This window comes from Cherax quadricarinatus, chromosome 89 (genome assembly GCF_038502225.1).
Source record: "Cherax quadricarinatus isolate ZL_2023a chromosome 89, ASM3850222v1, whole genome shotgun sequence".
NCBI classification, from domain to species: Eukaryota; Metazoa; Arthropoda; class Malacostraca; order Decapoda; family Parastacidae; genus Cherax; species Cherax quadricarinatus.
The window spans coordinates 8,942,749-8,964,431 of NC_091380.1; the positions used below are offsets into that span (position 1 = coordinate 8,942,749).

Consider the following 21,683-nt stretch of genomic DNA (forward strand, 5'->3'; position numbering starts at 1 on the left):
ACTATGCTGCTCAGTTCTGGTCACAGTATTACAGAATGGATATAAATGCTCTGGAAAACGTACAGAGGAGGATGACAAAGATGATCCCATGTATCAGAAATCTTCCCTACGAGGATACACTGAGGGCCCTGAATCTGCACTCTCTCGAAAGGCGTAGAATTAGGGAGGATATGATCGAGGTGTATAAATGGAAAACAGGAATAAAGGGGATGTAAATAGCATGCTGAAAATTTCCAGCCAAGACAGGATTCACAGCAATGGTTTCAAGTTGGAAAAATTCAGATTCAGGAAGGATATAGGAAAGCACTAGTTTGGTAATAGAGTTGTGGATGAGTGGAACAAACTCCCGAGTACAGTTATTCAGGCTAAAATGTTGTGTAGTTTTTAAAAATAGGTTAGATAAATACATGAGTGGGTATGGGTGGGTGCGAGTTGGACAAAACTAGCTTGTGCTGCTGGGTCTGGTGCAATGCTCCATCCTTGAGTGGAGGTGACCAGACTGGGTGGGGGACATGGACCTGCTTCGCATGGGTCAGTAGGCCTGTTGCAGTGTTCCTTCTTTCTTATGTTCTTATTATTGTAATAATTGTATAAATAATGTCAACCCATTTGTGACTGCGTATTAGACTGGCCAGTTGGACACATATTGGACGGTGACGTCATTTGTTTACTCTTGAACATTGGCAAAAATTGAACATTTCTGCTAATGTGAGCTCAATTTCAAGGTACTTTTCATCATGAAACCAATCAAAATCATCTGCTTTTGTAATGTATCTGCCATTCTATCAAATGTAACCAAGAGAACAAAAGTACAACCATAAATACCGTACAACCATAAATACCAAAAGAAAACACACCTCAATGTCGGCGTTTTAAACCAAAAACACGGTCGGAGTTTTTTTCTTAACCCTTTGACTATCGCGGCTGTATATATACGTCTTAGGAGGTACAGTGTTTGACGTATGTATATAGTATACTCATAAATTCTAGCGGCTTCAAATCAAGCAGGAGAAAGCTGGTAGGCCCACATGTGAGAGAATGGGTCTGTGTGGTCAGTGTGCACCATATATAAAAAATCCTGGAGCACGCAGTGCATGAGAAAAAAAAACTCCGACCGTTTTTTTTAAATTAAAATGCCGACTGTAGTCTATTTTCGTATAGTATTTATGGTTGTATTCTCGTTTTCTTGGTCTCATTTGATAGAATGGAAAACATATTATAGAAATAGAGGTGATAATTGATTTTACTATAAAAAAGAACATGGAAATGGAGCTCAAAGTAGGGAAAATGTTTGATTTTTGCCAATGGTCAAAAGTAAACAAATGATGTCATTGTCCAATAAATGTCCAACTAGCCATTCTAATATGCAGTCATAAATGGGTTGATGTTATTTATACAATTATTACAGTATTGCAGTAGTCTGCATAATAGTAAGTCTTCTATTTTTTTATTTGAATAAAAATTCAAAATAGAAAGCAAGAGTAATATCAGAGGGGCCTGGAGACGTGACTGATGAACAAAGAAAATGTTATTTTAGAGCCAGGAATGTCTGCATTGTTCATTCTGGACCTTACTTTGAAATTGTCATATTTTTTAATTTTCATGAAATTGTCCAAATTGCAAATTTCTGACCACATTATTGGGTAGTTGAAATCGGTAAATGGGCAGTTTCTTGTACTCACTCGATAGAAAAAAATGGAGTTCTAAAGAAATAGCTACGAGTTTGGTCGACTGGAGCAATGGAATTAACCGAAAATAGGGCTCAAAGTGGGCGAAATCGCCGATTTGTAAATATCGCTGAGGTCGCTAACTTCGCAAGAGTGTAATTCCGTCAGTTTTCCATCAAATTTCGTTCTTTTGGTGTCATTACAATCGGGAAAAGATTCTCTATCATTTCATAAGAAAAAATAATTTTTTTTTTTAATTTTGCGACACCAGGAGACGCCTCAGGATTGGGGGTTGCGACAGTCAAGGGGTTAATATGCACAGCGTGCTGCAGGATTTTTTTTATACTACACACACTAATCATGCAGACCCATTCTCTCACATGCAGGTCTCTACCAGCTTTCTCCTGCTTGATTTGAAGCCGCTATAATTTTAGTGTAATACTACAGCACCAACACTGGCTTGCAAGCTGTAGTACTATGGCACCAACAGTGTAAGGGTTAATGGGAGCTAGTATATTAGTCCATATATGGCCAATTATGGTTGTACTTGTCTCAGTTACCCTGGTTGGTTTTGTTATAGCTGATAAGCGGCAGTTTTCAATTATACCCATTCTTTATTTAATCAAACTTCCTGTGATAACTATATTTCACTTTGCTTTACAACAGTAGCCCCAGAACCTAACCTGATGTCTAAGTGGGGCCCTACAATAGCCCGGAACCTAACCTGCTGTCTAAGTGGGGCCCTACAATAGCGTGGAACCTAACCTGATGTCTAAGTGGGGCCCTACAATAGCCCGGAACCTAACCTGCTGTCTAAGTGGGGCCCTACAATAGCCCGGAACCTAACCTGATGTCTAAGTGGGGCCCTACAATAGCCCAGAACCTAGCCTGATGTCTAAGTGGGGCCCTACAATAGCCCGGAACCTAACCTGATGTCTAAGTGGGGCCCTACAATAGCCCGGAACCTAACCTGCTGTCTAAGTGGGGCCCTACAATAGCCCGGAACCTAACCTGATGTATAATCAGGGCCTGGCTGTACTGTATATCTTCCAGTCAAGATACTGACACCCTGAAAAAGCCACAGAAACCAAGAAAAAACACCCTAGAAAATCCCCCAAAGTGGCTATTTTAAACTAAATACAAGGTCAGAAGTTAGCCGTTCCTATTATGTACTACATGGAGCGGGATTTCTTTTTTAAATTGCACACACCTACCATAAACCCATTCTCTTGTAACCACAAGAGAATGGGTTTATGGGTTTATAGCAGATCTATGTAAGTAACACTGGCACTAATAATGTGATCTACTCGAGTGACGTTAAAAGAGGTTAATCATCCATTGTACTACTTCTTTGCAAACTGTACAAACGACTAGTTTTCAAATTAAAAACATCAACGAAGGCAACTTGTTTTAACTGGGTCCCTCTGGTATCTCTCTTAACCTGTAGTCTAGGAGAGAACCAAAGTATCAAGGAGTATCTACAAAAATTTTGGCATTGTCTCATCATTAAGAGATTTTGTTCAGATTTTTAACCCCAGAGGGTTAGCCACCCAGGATAACCCAAGAAAGTCAGTGCATCAACAAGGACTGTCTGTCTTGTGTATTATTCCATTAATTTTTTTTCAATCATGTCCTCCAGGATGCAACCCACACCAGGTGACTAACAGTCCTTACAACGAGGTGTAAGGAAACATGCTTAATGTTTCCACCCAGGTGGGGATTGAACACGGACACTCGGTGTGTGAAGTGAGAGCATTGCCTACCAGGCCACGGGACACCACGTAGTCCGTAGATTTCAAGTGGCGATATTTGCTTAGCTGGGTTTGCAGGAGTTGAGCCATCAACATTTATCAACCAATTTCACCAATTACGGCCTCCAGGGACCAATCATACCTACTCCTAACCAGGAATAGCCACTGATCTTAAAAAAGTAGAGATTCAAAAAATAAATCTGCCAATAATATTGTTAAAAATAATGATACAACAATAAAAGATAATGAAAAATATTTCCATTTTTTGTAAAAAAAAAAATCTAAATATCAAAAATAAAGAATAGTCAAGAGGTATGAGTAATCAATTATGAAAGATGATAACTAAAATACTGTATTAATGAATTACTGGATTGTACGCACCATAATGCTAAACTCCTGTGTTACACCTGGCTAACTTTAGTAGTACAGTGGACCCCCGGTTAACGAACTTTTTTCATTCCAGTAGTATGTTCAGGTGCCAGTACTGACCGAATTTTTTTCCCATAAGGAATATTGTGAAGTAGATTAGTCCATTTCAGACCCCCAAACATACACGTACAAACGCACTTACATAAATACAGTGGACCCCCGCATAACGATGGCATCACATAGCGATTTTTCCGCATACCGATTACTTTTATCGCAAAATTTTTGCCGCGCATACCGATTAAAAACCCGCTTACCGATTTTCGTCCGAGACGCGTCCAATGTGCCCTCAGCCAGCCTCACATGTGCCGGCCGTCCCATTGTTTACCAGCCAGCCTCCGCGGTAACATCCAAGCATACACTCGGAATATTTCGTATTATTACAGTGTTTTCGGTGCTGTTTCTGGAAAATAAGTGACCATGGGCCCCAAGAAAGCTTCTAGTGCCAACCCTGTGGTAAAAAGGGTGAGAATTAGTATGGAAATTAAGAAAGATTTTGAAGGGTTTGGGGCTAACCCTGAGAAGCCTATGCCAGTTGTGGAATCCATTGTGCCTACTTCAAAGATTAAGGAAATGTGTGCACAGTGGGTTGAACTGCAAACCTTTATAGATGAAAATCACCCTGACACAGCTGTTGCAAGCCGTGCTGGTGACTATTTCAATGACAATGTTGTGGCCCATTTTAGACAAATCGTAAAGGAACGGGAGGTACAGAGCTCTATGGACAGATTTGTTGTGCGACAGAGGTCCAGTGACTCTCAAGCTGGTCCTAGTGGCATTAAAAGAAGAAGGGAAGTAACCCCAGAAAAGGACTTGCTACCTCAAGTCGTAATGGAAGGGGATTCCCCTTCTAAACAGTAAGAAGATAATGCTCTCCCCTCCTCCCATCCCATCAATCATCACCAGATCTTCAATAAAAGTAAGTGTCATTTAATTGTGCATGCCTTTTTCAGTTTGTGTGTATTAAAATTAACATTTCATGTGGTAAAAAAAATTTTTTTTCATACTTTTGGGCGTCTTGCACGGATTAATTTGATTTCCATTATTTCTTATGGGGAAAATTCATTCGCATAACGATTATTTCGCATAACGATGAGCCCTCTTGCACGGATTAAAATCGTTAACCGGGGGTCCACTGTACACTTACATAATTGGTCGCATTTGGAGGTGATCGTTAAGCGGGGGTCCACTGTATTGAGATAGTGCATATAGATGGGAAAAAATAAGAAATAAAGCATGGCATGGGGTTCATGCCTTAAAAAAAAAAAAATGGGTTAGTTATCAATTCTGGAAGATTATTTTCCCCACAGCTCTGTCAGACTAATAAGCAGATTATCTTTCCTACAGCTCTAACTCAAGGCCAATCAGCATAAGTGGTGGAGTACTATAATGGTTTACCACCACTGAAGATGGGACACAATGAGCACTGCTGTTCCTGTACCTACAACTGGGTACATATTTACATTAGATAATGAGTACCACAAAAACTGAAACTTTTTAAAACACTATACACTAAGTAGTTTACTGAAGATGGGACACACACACACTGCTCCTATAGCTACAAATATGTATATATTGTATATCTGTATGTGTTAACACCTTGACTGTTGCAACCCCGAATCCTGAGGTGTCTCCTGGTGTCTCAAAATTTCAAAAAAAAAAAAAATTATTTTTTTCTTATGAAATGATAGAGAATCTTTTCCAGATTGTAATGACACCAAAAAAAATAAAACGAAATTTGATTGAAAACTGACGGAATTACACTCTTGCAAAGTTAGCGACCTCAGCGATATTTACAAATCGGCGATTTCGCCCACTTTGAGCCCTATTTCCGGCTAATTCCATTGTTCCAGTCAACCAAACTCGTAGCTTTTTCTTTAGAACTCCGTTTTTTCTATCGAGTGAGTACAAGAAACTGCCCATTTACCGATTTCAACTACCCAATAACGTGGTCAGAAATTTGCAATTTGGACAATTTCACAAAAATTAAAAAATATGAAAAATTCAAAATAAGGTCCAGAATGAACAATGCAGACATTCCTGGCTCTAAAATAACATTTTCTTTGTTCATCAGTCATGTCTCCAGGCCCCTCTGATATTACTCTTGCTTTCTATTTTGAATTTTTATTCAAATAAAAAATAGAAGATTTACTGTTATGCAGACTACTGCAATATTATAATTGTACAAATAATGTCAACCCATTCATGACTGCATATTAGAATGGCTAGTTGGACATTTATTGGACAATGACATCATTTGTTTACTTTTGAACATTTGCAAAAATCAAACATTTTCCCTACTTTGAGCTCCATTTCCATGTTCTTTTTTAGTAAAACCAATCAAAATCACCTCTACTTCTATAATATGTTTTCCATTCTATCAAATGAGACCAAGAAAACGAGAATACAACCATAAATACTATACGAAAATAGACCACAAATTCGGCATTTTAATTTAAAAAAAAGTCGGAGTTTTTTTTTTTTGTTATGCACTGCGTGCTCCAGGATTTTTTTTATATGGTGCACACTGACCACACAGACTCATTCTCTCACATGTGGGCCTACCAGCTTTCTCCTGCTTGATTTGAAACCGCTAGAATTTATGAGTATATATACGTCAAACACGGTACCTCGTAAGAGGTTAAATAATAGCAAACAGGTAATCACTGAAAGGGGTGGTGATGAAGGAAGGGAGGGAGGGAGTGAGGGGAGGGATGGGTTACCAAGTGGGAGTTTCGACAGCACTATTAGCAATACACACAGTCATAGCTGCAAGGACATAGTTTAAACTACATAGGTACAAGTAGATCACAAAATGCATCTTTCATGGTTACTTTCATTCTGGCTTTGTTGAGGAACAAAGAATACCAAGAAATAATTACAAGAATGCTGACAGTAATGCATGGGTGTTCTCTCTTCCCAGTCTTTCTCTCCTTTGTCCGATCCCACCACAAAACAAACTTTTCAACTAATCTGAAATATTGAACTATCAACCTTTACCACAGTTGCTATACCAGGGATATGTATAGTCACGAACGAGTATGTTTTCAAAACATTTCTGGTCAGTATACATACGTATTCCTAAAATAAAGCATACGAAGTAACAATTAAATGCAAAGATGAAAAAAAGTATATACTGAGCTAGACACAAAATTAAGTGAAGATTTTAGTGTGTACTGAAATTACTGCATTTATTTTCATAATAGAATTAAACGAAGCAGTTGTTGATGCAAACTTTGTGAATCACATCCAACAAAAAACTCAATGTTATGCCCTGGATGTCTGTAAACAGACAAGCAGGAAAAAATAATGCAACCTGTAGATGTAACCACCCAAAGAAATTCTGTATTCTCATCAAAACTAACATTCCTCAAGTACCTGCAAAGGCTTCTACACAAAAATATGCGAGAGATTTCTAAACAAGAAATAATGGTTTGACACTGGCTACCCTGAATGCCACAAGAGGGAATCAAGTCACATATCCATTTCAACCAAGGGAACCATTGTATGTACATGGGAATATACAGTGTCACCCACATTATTGATGCCAGGGTCACTCATGTGACCCTCAAATATGATGCGAGCAATAAATTTTGGCCTAGACGTGAGAAAATGAGTCTGTGCTAAGAGTATGCAAAGTAGCAAAAAAATCCTGAGCCCCCCCCCCCCCCATGCAGTTCATATAAAAAGCAATCCTCTGACATTATATCTCGTTGAAAGATACATAATATATGTATTTACACCTGGAAAATCCTGGAGGGACTGGTACCAAACCTGAACACTGAAATCACTCCATATGACAAAAGAATTGGTAGAAAATGCAAAATACCTCCACCAAAAAACAAATGTGTGACTAGTACACTAAGAGAGAACTCAAGTTAAGTCAGTCAAGTATTAAGTCTCACTGAAATGCCCTGGCATGATAGTGTCTTTCTTTGTACAAATCAAATTATGAAATGTGATCACACATTGTAACCTTTGCAAAGAAATTGACTTTTGTATCTGTATTCCGTAGATATCTCAGACTCTTCAATACACTTTCCCTATGCATACTGTCAAGAGGAAGCTGGGCATATTCCTCAAATCAGTGCCTGACCAGCTAGGCTGTGGTTGGTTTGTATGTTGGACTCCATGCAGCCAGCAGTAAAAGCCTGGCCGATCAGGCCTTGGTTCTCCAGGGTATATAATACCGACAAGCCGAAGCCAAGTTACAAATAGTATACAATACCATCTGTAACATGTCACTTGTCTGACACTGCAATACCATGGTTTCTTGGTACCAGGGATATCCTTGGCAACAGTATTGCTAACAACTGTTTAGCGTGACCTGCTTCCACTAGTGGGCCCAGCTCACCCATCACTCCACCTCCAAGCTGCTATCTACACCTCACTCTCAAGAAGCTTCTGTGCTACACTAAGAGACTTACTATCTTGTGTCAAAGATTATGGACTGACTGCCTCAACCTCTCCACTTTGTCTTCCACCAGTGCTGATGTCTCTGCCTCAACCTCTCCACTTTGTCTTCCACCAGTGCTGATGTCTCTAACTGAATGAAGCCTGCAGCGCAGCAAAACATTTAATCATTAAGAGTCCTAGTGTTGCCACAGTGTCCCGTGGCCTGGCAGGAAATGCTCTCACCTGGTTTGATTCCCGGCAAGGGTGGAAATATGTACTGAGAGTGTTTCCTTACACCTCCTGTCCCTGTTCACCTAGACAGTAATTAGGTACCTGGGGTGTTAGCCAACTGATGTGGGGTTGCATCCTGGGAGACAAGATTGAAGGGCCCCAATGGAAAGCAGATAGAAAGTCCTTGATGGCACACTGAATTTCTTAGGTTATCCTGGGTGGCTAACCCTCCGGCTAAAAATACCAACAATATTTTATCTCATTAATCTCTTGAAAACAATGAATATACAATGGACCATTTTATTTCTTCACTCATCAACAAATACATTAGCAAACCAATACTTTATGCCCATTCTAAATCTAATTTTTTTTTCCCACAGAGGCATGGTGACCATCATTCACACAATATCACTGTCTTTGCAGAGGAACCCAGACATGAAAGTTTAGATGTCCCTCCAAACAGAAAATATCCTAAATGCCTTATTTCAAGTGCAGACATTGTACTTCCCACCTCCAGGACTCAAGTCTAGTTAACCGGTTTCCCTGAATCTCTTCACAAAATATTACCCTGTTCACACACTAGCAGTTCAACAGATCCCAAAAGCCATTCATCTCCATTCACTCCAATCTAACACGCTCATACACGCCTGCTGCATGTCCAGGCCCCTTGCACACAAAATCTCTTTTACCCCCCCTCCCTCCATCCTTTCCTAGGACAACCCCTCCCCCTCCTTCCCTCCACTACATATTTATACACCCCCCCCCCAAGTCAACCTATTTTGCTCCATCCTCCCTAAATGACCATACCACCTCAATAACCCCTTTTCAGCCCTCTGAATAATATATATATTAACTCCACACCACCTCCTAATTTCCACACCATGAATTCTCTGCATAATATTTACACCACACGTTGCCCTTAGACACGACATCTCCACTGCCTCCAGCCTCTTTCTCGCTGCAGCATTTACAAACCATGCTTCACACCCATAAAAGTGTGCTGGTACCACTATACTCTCGTACATTCCGCTCCTTGCCTCCATCTAAATTTATCTAATTTAAATCTGTTATTTAGTTTTTTCTCTCAATTTGATATTCTCGGTAGTACAGTGGACCCCCGGTTAACGATATTTTTTCCCTCCAGAAGTATGTTCAGGTGCCAGTACTGACCGAATTTATTCCCATAAGAAATATTGTGAAGTAGATTAGTCCATTTCAGACCCCCAAACATACACGTACAAACGCACTTACATAAATACACTTACATAATTGGTCGCATTCGGAGGTAATCGTTATGCGGGGGTCCACTGTATACTTTATTTATACCACTCTTATTTATGCCACTCTTACTTCCCTGAAGGCCTTAACCCTTTGAGGGTTTTGGTCGTACTAGTACGTCTTACGCGTAGGGGTTTTTGACGTACTAGTACGCATAAATTCTAGCGGCCTCAAATCTAGAGGGAGAAAGCTGGTAGGCCTTCAAATGAAAGAATGGGTCTATGTGGTCAGTGTGCACAGTCTAAAAAAAATCCTGCAACACACAGTGCATAATGAGAAAAAAAAAACTTTCACCATTTTTTTGGAATAAATCAGCGACTTTGCAGTGTATTTTCGTATGGTATTTATTGTTGTATTCTAGTTTTCTTGGTCTCATTTTATAGAACGGAAGACATATTACAGAAATTGAGAAGATTTTGACTGGTTTTACAATGAAAGGTGCCTTGAAATTGAGCTCAAAGTAGCAGAAATGTTCGATTTTTACCAAACTTCAAAAGTAAACAAATCGTGCCAAGCGTGCAATACACGTCAACTGGTGAGTCTAATATTCTTTCACAAGTGCACCAATAATATTTATACCATTTTTTACACTAATGCAGTAGTCTGCATAACAGTAAATCTTATATTTTTTGTGAGAATAAAAATTCAAAGTGGAAAGCAAAAGAATATAAGAGGGGCCTCGAGACGTGACTAATGACTAGAGGAAATGTCATTTTAGTGCCAGGAATGTCTTTCTTGTTTATTCTGGACCCTATTCGGAAATTGGCATCTTTTGAAATTTGTGTGAAATTGGCAAAATTGCTAAATTCTGACCACTGTACTGGATAGTTGAATTTCATAAATGGGTGGTTTCTTGCACCCATTCGATAGAAAAAATGGAGTTCTAGCGAAATATTCATGTTTTTTGTCGACTAGTACAGTGAAATTGGCCGAAAATGGGGCTCAAATTGGGCAAAATCGCCGATGCGTAAACATCGCCGAGACCGCTAACTTTGCGAGAGCATAATTCCGTAAGTTTTCTATCAAATTTCAAACTTTTGGTGTCTTTATGATCGGGAAAAGATTCTCTATCTTTTCATAAGAGAAAATAAATTTTTTTTTTTTAAATTTGGCCGACCCTGAGAATGAGTTTCGGAGAGGGCCTGTCGACCCTCAAAGGGTTAAGGGAGCTAAGAATAGATTTATTGCTAAAGCTCCTGGACTGAAGGGAGAATGAACTCAGGTTACAGATGGTGCCTTTGACAGAATATAATACAGAAAATACTAGTTTTAAATCTTCCCTATAGGAAGATTCCAAGCATTGGGGGAAGATATATCACACCTAAAATAAATTTTTCAATTTCCCTCTAAAATTTTATCTAGACTCTGGGAGAGTGCCTTCAGTCTTAACAATAGTTCTTATGTGTATTTCAAGTTTTCTCACAGTGCCGTCACATATATATATTAAAAAAATAAAAAGGCACAAGTCAAAATACTGACTGAAACAATACACAAGTAACATGCTTAAGAGACAGATATATAATGTTTCAATATGACTTGAATCATTAACCAGTCATACTAGTGAATAAGTAAATAGTCGTAAGTTTCAGTCTAAATGCACGTTAGTTGTGTATACTAGAAAATGCAACCAGCCTTAACTAGTTACAGTATATACCTATTTTCAATGTTATTCACCCTGCCTCGGTGGGAGATGGCCGACTTGTTGGAAAAAAAAAAAATCTACATTCCTTTATTTGTCTTCAGTTTGTAAACTTCAATAATATCCTCCATAACCCTTTCAAGATTGGAAATTTAGTGCCCTAAGTCCATCCTTGTAGGATAGGATTTTGTATACAAGGAAGCAACTCTCTGATCCTTCTCTATGCATACGTGCATACTTATGTTCATTCTGTAATATAGTGACCAGAACTGAGAGGCAAAAGCTAAATGAGGCCTTATCAAATATATAAACTGAGGACTCCTACTAATTATACTTCTTAATATGAAGCCAAGAATTCTATTGGCTTTATTCCTAACACTTATGCACCGTTGTCTTGGCTTTAGACTGTTTCTAGCCAGGAATATATCTTTTTGGCATTCAGTTTAAGATCTGCATGGCTAACCAAGAGGAAGCAGTCTGATTAAGATCTGCATGGCTAACCAAGAGGAAGCAGGTTGTTTGCATTAATGGGGTCAAGTCTGAATGGGGACCGGTGATTGGTGGAGTTCAACAAGGTTCAGTTTTAGGCTCATTGTTGTTCACAATTTATATTAATGGCCTTGACGAAGGGATAATGTGTGACATGAGTAAATTCGTTGATGACACGAAAATAGGCTGAACAGATTATTAGGAGGATACCAATGAACTTCACGAGGATTTGGACAAGTTAATATCATGGTCTGTAAAGTGGCAGATGCAGTTCACTGTGGCCAAGTGTAAAGTCATAGTCCTCAGGAATGAAAATAACCCTCGTAGAGCTTGATCATACATAATGTGAAAGACTCAGAAGTCATGATAAGAAGAAATCTAAAGCCAAGACAACAGTGCCTAAGTGTGTGCAATAAGGCTAACAGATTACTGGTAAGGTCTCACTTCGATTATGCAACTCCGTTTTGGTCGCCGTACTACAGAACCGATAGAAATTCATTGAAAGAACAATCAGGGAAAGATAACAAAATTAATCAACTGCACAAGAATCTCTCATGTGAAAATGTTGAATGAAGACGTACAATGAGACGAGGTATCAGCGAAGTGTACAAGTGGATGATGGACATAAACAAAGACAATATCAATAATTGTAATAATGTTGGTTGAATTACCAATACACGTGTACAAACAAACCTTATTTCTTTGTGCAGTATAAATGCAGTTTGGTTTAGAAAAGCTTGTAAGCAAACACCTTGGTAATATTTATTACCAAGGTTTATACCAAAAATGTAGTTTACATGTAAAATATTAAAACAAGCATAAAAGAAAGCCACTAGCATGGATGTGCAATTTAGGGAAAAAGACGTAATGCGTGTTCTTTTACCTAACATTATTAGTAAGTCTACCAACATTATTACAATCAGTCAGACACTGCAACATAATGGTAATTTCATGCAAACATCACCTGGACACCCTCCTCCAGGCTACAATAAAATGCTGCATTAGTGGCACATGTGTCTTTTCACCTTTTTAAATAATGTACTGAAGATACTGAATCAAGCAAGAACCAGAAATAAGATTTAAATTAGATATATTTAAAAATGACACACGTAAGCACTGACTTTCAAAAAGTTGCTGATATGTGGAACAATAAAATAAAAGAGTATCAAAATGGTATACAATACCAACAAGTTGGTAAGTAAGACACATAGGCACCATTTAGGCATCAGAATAAAGATGCCTAAATGTTCCCTTTGTGTCTTACTTACCAATAAAATAAATAAAATAAAATACAGTGGACCCCCGGTTTAATATTATTTCATTCCAGAAGTATGTTCAGGTGCCAGTACTGAACGAATTTGTTCCCATAAGGAATATTGTGAATTAGATTAGTCCATTTCAGACCCCCAAACATACACGTACAAACGCACTTACATAAATACACTTACATAATTGGTCGCATTGGGAGCTGATCGTAAAGCGGGGGTCCACTGTACTGTATTTCACTGCCAAGGTTACATGTGTTTACGTATTTACGTATCATATAATTGGAGAAAAGAAAGCCACTATCATGCCAAGGCATTTCTGGGCCGGGTAAGGTAATAGAGGCTAAGACCTTAGTTATCTTTTTAAGAGAGTGGAAAAATATACGAGTAAGAAGAGCTGGCTCTGATTAGTATCTGAGGTACTTAAGATACACCTTCGACCTTTGAAAAGTTTCGAGAGTTTATCTACTCTGATCCCAGCCATGGGCCAGGCTCATCTGGTGCTTGCCTGGTCAACCAGGCTGTTGCTGCTAGAGGCCCGCTGCCCCACATATCCATCACAGCTAATTCATGGAAAGCTTTGGAAAAAGATTGAACAAGTCTGAGGGGTGGGCATGGCTGGTTTAGACCTGCCTAGCATGGGACAGTATGTTAACCTCTATTAACAGTATGTTAGCCGTGTTAATAGTATGTCAGCCTGCATTACCACTGTCAGCCTGAGTTAACAATGTATCAGCCTATGGTAACAGTATGTTAGCATAGGCTGGGTTAACATAATGACAGGATAACTCACTGGTATCAGTGACCTCACTTGTTACATTCAACATTATAAACATAATAACAAGCAGTGCATTAACAATATACGGAAAATGAATTAACACAAACGAAAAAAAAACTTAAACAGGGAAAATATTGTTAAACAGATTTTTAAAATGTTTTATTTTTGAGGAATAAATGGAGCATAATAGTGTGATTAGGCATGGTGAGGCTGCCAGTTCGGACCAAAAAGCAGCTGAAAAATATGTGAAGGAATTCAAGGATTACATAGACAGTGAAGAATTTAAACCTGAATGAGTGTTTAATTGTGACGAAAGAGGCCTGTTTGGGAAGAAATTGCCAAGCAGGACCTACATTACTCAGGAGGAAAAGGCACTCCCAGGACATAAGCCTATGAAAGATCTTCATTAAAGGTAAGTGTCTTGTATTCTATTGTTAGTAGAGTACTGCAAACTGTGCATGTCTCCTTCAGTTTGTGTGCATTAAACTTAATATTTCATGTGGTAAATTTTTTTTTTTCATACTTTGGGGTGTCTTGCACGGATTAATTTGATTTCCATTATTTCTTATGGGGAAAATTAATTCGCCTCACAATAATTTTGGCATATGATTAGCTCTCACGAACGGATTAATATCGTATGCTGGGGGTCCACTGTCAATGGTATAAATACTGACATAATGGAAAAATAAATATAAAGCAGTATAATAATAATAATAATAATAATAATAATAATAATAATAATAATATCTTTATTTACTATATGCACAAGGTAAACAGACCATAGCTGACATCAATGACATACTACTACATAGAAAGCTGCTTGTTATGCTCAACATTTCCTACAAATTATGTCAGTCTTGTCCCAGGATGCCGCCCACACCAGTCCACTAACACCCAGGATGCCGCCCACACCAGTCCACTAACACCCAATATGCCACCCACACCAGTCCACTAACACCCAGGATGCCACCCACACCAGTCCACTAACACCCAGGATGTGACCCACACCAGTCCACTAACACCCAGGATGTGACCCACACCAGTCCACTAACACCCAGGATGCCACCCACACCAGTCCACTAACACCCAATATGCCACCCACACCAGTCCACTAACACCCAGGATGCCACCCACACCAGTCCACTAACACCCAGGATGTGACCCACACCAGTCCACGAACACCCAGGATGTGATCCACACCAGTCCACTAACACCCAGGATGCCACCCACACCAGTCCACTAACACCCAGGATGCCACCCACACCAGTCCACTAACACCCAGGATGTGACCCACACCAGTCCACGAACACCCAGGATGTGATCCACACCAGTCCACTAACACCCAGGATGCCACCCACACCAGTCCACTAACACCCAGGATGCCACCCACACCAGTCCACTAACACCCAGGATGCCACCCACACCAGTCCACTAACACCCAGGATGCCACCCACACCAGTCCACTAACACCCAGGATGCCACTCACACCAGTCCACTAACACCCAGGATGCCACCCACACCAGTCCACTAACACCCAGGATGTGACCCACACCAGTCCACTAACACCCAGGATGTGACACACACCAGTCCACTAACACCCAGGATGTGACACACACCAGTCCACTAACACCCAGGATGTGACCCACACCAGTCCACTAACACCCAGGATGCCACCCACACCAGTCCACTAACACCCAGGATGCCACCCACACCAGTCCACTAACACCCAGGATGTGATCCACACCAGTCCACTAACACCCAGGATGCCACCCACACCAGTCCACTAACACCCAGGATGCCACCCACACCAGTCCACTAACACCCAGGATGCCACCCACACCAGTCCACTAACACCCAGGATGCCACCCACACCAGTCCACTAACACCCAGGATGCCACCCACACCAGTCCACTAACACCCAGGATGCCACCCACACCAGTCCACTAACACCCAGGATGCCACCCACACCAGTCTACTAACACCCAGGATGCGACCCACACCAGTCCACTAACACCCAGGATGTGACCCACACCAGTCCACTAACACCCAGGATGCCACCCACACCAGTCCACTAACACCCAGGATGCCACCCACACCAGTCCACTAACACCCAGGATGCCACCCACACCAGTCCACTAACACCCAGGATGCCACCCACACCAGTCTACTAACACCCAGGATGCGACCCACACCAGTCCACTAACACCCAGGATGTGACCCACACCAGTCCACTAACACCCAGGATGTGACCCACACCAGTCCACTAACACCCAGGATGCCACCCACACCAGTCCACTAACACCCAGGATGCCACCCACACCAGTCCACTAACACCCAGGATGCCACTCACACCAGTCCACTAACACCCAGGATGCCACTCACACCAGTCCACTAACACCCAGGATGTGACCCACACCAGTCCACTAACACCCAGGATGTGACCCACACCAGTCCACTAACACCCAGGATGTGACACACACCAGTCCACTAACACCCAGGATGTGACACACACCAGTCCACTAACACCCAGGATGTGACCCACACCAGTCCACTAACACCCAGGATGCCACCCACACCAGTCCACTAACACCCAGGATGCCACCCACACCAGTCCACTAACACCCAGGATGCCACCCACACCAGTCCACTAACACCCAGGATGCCACCCACACCAGTCCACTAACACCCAGGATGCCACCCACACAAGTCCACTAACACCCAGGATGCCACCCACACCAGTCCATTAACACCCAGGATGCCACCCACACCAGTCCACTAACACCCAGGATGCCACCCACACCAGTCCACTAACACCCAGGATGCCACCCACACCAGTCCACTAACACCCAGGATGCCACCCACACCAGTCCACTAACACCCAGGATGCCACCCACACCAGTCCACTAACACCCAGGATGTGACCCACACCAGTCCACTAACACCCAGGATGTGACCCACACCAGTCCACTACCACCCAGGATGCCACCCACACCAGTCTACTAACACCCAGGATGCCACCCACACCAGTCCACTAACACCCAGGATGTGACACACACCAGTCCACTAACACCCAGGATGTGACACACACCAGTCCACTAACACCCAGGATGTGACCCACACCAGTCCACTAACACCCAGGATGCCACCCACACCAGTCCACTAACACCCAGGATGCCACCCACACCAGTCCACTAACACCCAGGATGCCACCCACACCAGTCCACTAACACCCAGGATGCCACCCACACAAGTCCACTAACACCCAGGATGCCACCCACACCAGTCCACTAACACCCAGGATGCCACCCACACCAGTCCACTAACACCCAGGATGCCACCCACACCAGTCCACTAACACCCAGGATGCCACCCACACCAGTCCACTAACACCCAGGATGCCACCCACACCAGTCCACTAACACCCAGGATGTGACCCACACCAGTCCACTAACACCCAGGATGCCACCCACACCAGTCCACTAACACACAGGATGTGACCCACACCAGTCCACTAACACCCAGGATGCCACCCACACCAGTCCACTAACACCCAGGATGCCACCCACACCAGTCCACTAACACCCAGGATGTGACCCACACCAGTCCACTAACACCCAGGATGCCACCCACACCAGTCCACTAACACCCAGGATGTGACCCACACCAGTCCACTAACACACAGGATGCCACCCACACCAGTCCACTAACACCCAGGATGCCACCCACACCAGTCCACTAACACCCAGGATGCCACCCACACCAGTCCACTAACACCCAGGATGCCACCCACACCAGTCCACTAACACACAGGATGCCACCCACACCAGTCCACTAACACCCAGGATGCCACCCACACCAGTCCACTAACACCCAGGATGCCACCCACACCAGTCCACTAACACCCAGGATGTGACCCACACCAGTCCACTAACACCCAGGATGCCACCCACACCAGTCCACTAACACACAGGATGCCACCCACACCAGTCCACTAACACCCAGGATGCCACCCACACCAGTCCACTAACACCCAGGATGCCACCCACACCAGTCCACTAACACACAGGATGCCACCCACACCAGTCCACTAACACCCAGGATGCCACCCACACCAGTCCACTAACACACAGGATGCCACCCACACCAGTCCACTAACACCCAGGATGCCACCCACACCAGTCCACTAACACACAGGATGCCACCCACACCAGTCCACTAACACCCAGGATGCCACCCACACCAGTCCACTAACACACAGGATGCCACCCACACCAGTCCACTAACACCCAGGATGCCACCCACACCAGTCCACTAACACCCAGGATGCCACCCACACCAGTCCACTAACACCCAGGATGCCACCCACACCAGTCCACTAACACACAGGATGCCACCCACACCAGTCCACTAACACCCAGGATGCCACCCACACCAGTCCACTAACACACAGGATGCCACCCACACCAGTCCACTAACACCCAGGATGCCACCCACACCAGTCCACTAACACCCAGGATGCCACCCACACCAGTCCACTAACACCCAGGATGCCACCCACACCAGTCCACTAACACACAGGATGCCACCCACACCAGTCCACTAACACCCAGGATGCCACCCACACCAGTCCACTAACACACAGGATGCCACCCACACCAGTCCACTAACACCCAGGATGCCACCCACACCAGTCCACTAACACCCAGGATGCCACCCACACCAGTCCACTAACACCCAGGATGCCACCCACACCAGTCCACTAACACACAGGATGCCACCCACACCAGTCCACTAACACCCAGGATGCCACCCACACCAGTCCACTAACACACAGGATGCCACCCACACCAGTCCACTAACACCCAGGATGCCACCCACACCAGTCCACTAACACCCAGGATGCCACCCACACCAGTCCACTAACACACAGGATGCCACCCACACCAGTCCACTAACACCCAGGATGCCACCCACACCAGTCCACTAACACCCAGGATGCCACCCACACCAGTCCACTAACACACAGGATGCCACCCACACCAGTCCACTAACACCCAGGATGCCACCCACACCAGTCCACTAACACCCAGGATGCCACCCACACCAGTCCACTAACACCCAGGTACACATTATACTGATGGTGAACATAAACAACCAGTGTAAGGAAACACGTACAACATTTCCACCCTCGCCGGGAATCGAACCCGGACCCTCACCGTATAAAGCGAGTTTTGGCCACCAGACCACGCTGACAACGTTTCGCCCACACACTTTATCACAATATAACGTGTATATTTTCCCAAGGGAAGGTAATAATGGTGCAAGAACTGTAGAGGAAAAAACTGATCAGAATATAACTTTTCACGGATTTAACTAATTAAATCTTTAAATATAGGAAAACCGTTAATATAGATAAGTAATGGTGATTAAATGACATATTTGGTGCATAAAAAATGAGAAAAAGTGATAGAAAACCGTGAAATAAAGTGAAGTGTTTAATGACGGGATAAAAATGGCGGCTGGACGCAACTGTTGACTCTTAGTTGTTATTATTATTTTGTGAGTGTGATGGCGCTGCCACACCTCTATAATGGTGCAGTGTGTGTTGAGCATCCCTGGATGTGGCAGCTGGTGGTGGAGAGATGAGGATGCTGGTCAGGAGAAGGGGTAAATATGAAGCAATATGGCACCTACCTCCTGGATATGTTCTTCAATAACTTTGACAATAACGGCGGCATGTGGTCTATTTTCGTCAGCTAACATTGTTAACATGGTTATTAGAGGCTTAGAGTTGATCATCAGGTCCTTGAGGGAGGAGCGGTACTCCTCAGCGACTTCATCTGAGTCACTGGCCGCCATCATCACTAAATGTCTCCACTAATATGTACTCAACATGGTCACTTTCCCTCACCACGCGCAACACATCCACACTCCACCGCGGTCGACGCGCAACTGAGCCTCCTCGTCATGCACACCTTCATTTATACGCCACATGTCTCGACCAATCACAATGCAGGAATTTCACCCAGGCAAAGCAAGCCAACCAATCAGACCTCGAGAAATTTCTACCTATAACTTTCCAAACTCAGCCACCCATTGTCAGGTAGCTTCCAACTGCTGTCTGGACAACCAATCACAGTACCGAAATTTTCCTCAGGATTCGTGAAGCAGCCAATCAAAACTCGAGAAATTCCTCCCTAAACGTTTCCGAACTCAGCCACTCATATTCCGGGAGCATCCAACTGCTGTCTCGCCTACCAATCACAATACAGGAGTGAGGTTAAGGTACTAAATCTTAACCAATGATAATCCAAGACAACAGAAGATGATAGTGAAAAGGTAATTTCAGCAGGAACCAGGTAGTCCATCTCCACCAATCACAAACAAAAGGTCGCCGAGATCAGCCAATCATAATATTGACATTAGGAAAATAAACAGACTTTAGCTAGAGGAAACATGTCACAATAACTGGAAAAAAGTCACGTTATTTAACATTTTTAGGTTATCTTAGTGGGTAATTTACACATGTTATATATGATACGTCTATATTAAAGATTCCCAGATGTTGCATAATCACCAGTAATATATTTGTCTAATTACGTACACTTAGGCTGGTGAGGGGCTCTTGATGTAGGTTCATTGATGCTGGTGAGGGGCTCTTGATCTAGGTTCCTCAAGGTAGGTTCCTTGATGCTGGTGAGAGGCTCTTGATCTAGGTTCCTCAAGGTAGGGTCCTTGATGCTGGTGAGAGGCTCTTGATCTAGGTTCCTCAAGGTAGGGTCTTTGATGCTGGTGAGAGGCTCTTGAGCTAGGTTCCTCAAGGTAGGGTCCTTGATGCTTGTGAGAGGCTCTTGATCTAGGTTCCTCAAGGTAGGGTCCTTGATGCTGGTGAGAGGCTCTTGATCTAGGTTCCTCAAGGTAGGGTCTTTGATGCTGGTGAGAGGCTCTTGAGCTAGGTTCCTCAAGGTAGGGTCCTTGATGCTGGTGAGAGGCTCTTGATCTAGGTTCCTCAAGGTAGGATCCTTGATGCTGGCAGCTCCAGGCAGGCAGCATAGGTTCCTCAAGGTAGGTTCCTTGATGCTGATGAGGGGCTCTTGATCTAGGTCCCTCAAGGTAGGGTCCTTGATGCTGGTGAAAGGCTCTTGATCTAGGTCCATCAAGGTAGGTTCCTTGATGCTGGTGAGGGGTTCTTGATCTAGGTTCAAGGTAGGTTCCTTGATGCTGGTGAGGGGCTCTTGATCTAGGTTCTTCAAGGAATGTTCCTTGATGCTGGTGAGGGGCTCTTGATCTAGGTTCCTCAAGGTAGGTTCCTTGATGCTGGTGAGGGGCTCTTGATCTAGGTTCCTCAAGGTAGGTTCCTTGATGCTGGTGAGGGGCTCTTGATCTAGTTCCCTCAAGGTAGGTTCCTTGATGCTGGTGAGGGGCACTTGATCTAGGTTCAAGGTAGGTTTCTTGATGCTGGTGAAGGGCTCTTGATCTAGGTCCCTCAAGGTAGGTTCCTTGATGCTGGTGAGGGGCTCTTGATCTAGGTTCCTCAAGGGAGGTTCCTTGATGCTGATGAGGGGCTCTTGATCTAGGCCCCTTAAGAGGTTCCTTGATGCTGGTGAGGGGCTCTTGATCCAAGGCCCTTCAAGGTAGGTTCCTTGATGCTGGTGAGGGGCTCTTGATCCAAGGCCCTTCAAGGGAGTTTCCTTGATCCTGGTGAGGGGCTCTTGATCCAAGGCCCTTCATGGGAGGTTCCTTGATGCTAGTGAGGGGCTCTTG

At 43.3% G+C, this 21,683-nt stretch overlaps 1 protein-coding gene across 8 annotated transcripts in view; it reads right to left on the minus strand.

Annotated features, from left to right (window-relative positions):
- Positions 1 to 19,883, minus strand: part of LOC128697225 (pre-mRNA cleavage complex 2 protein Pcf11) — a 171,365-nt gene extending 151,482 nt beyond the window's left edge. For 7 of the 8 annotated variants that reach the window (XM_053788816.2, XM_053788815.2, XM_053788812.2 and 4 more), the window contains exon 1: positions 19,614 to 19,883. In XM_053788816.2, coding sequence (XP_053644791.2) covers positions 19,614 to 19,781 — 168 coding nt within the window. In that variant the 5' untranslated portion in view covers positions 19,782 to 19,883. The remainder of the gene's footprint in view (positions 1 to 19,613) is intronic. The other variant, XM_053788814.2, reaches the window with a different exon arrangement.
- Positions 19,884 to 21,683: the final 1,800 nt, after the last annotated feature.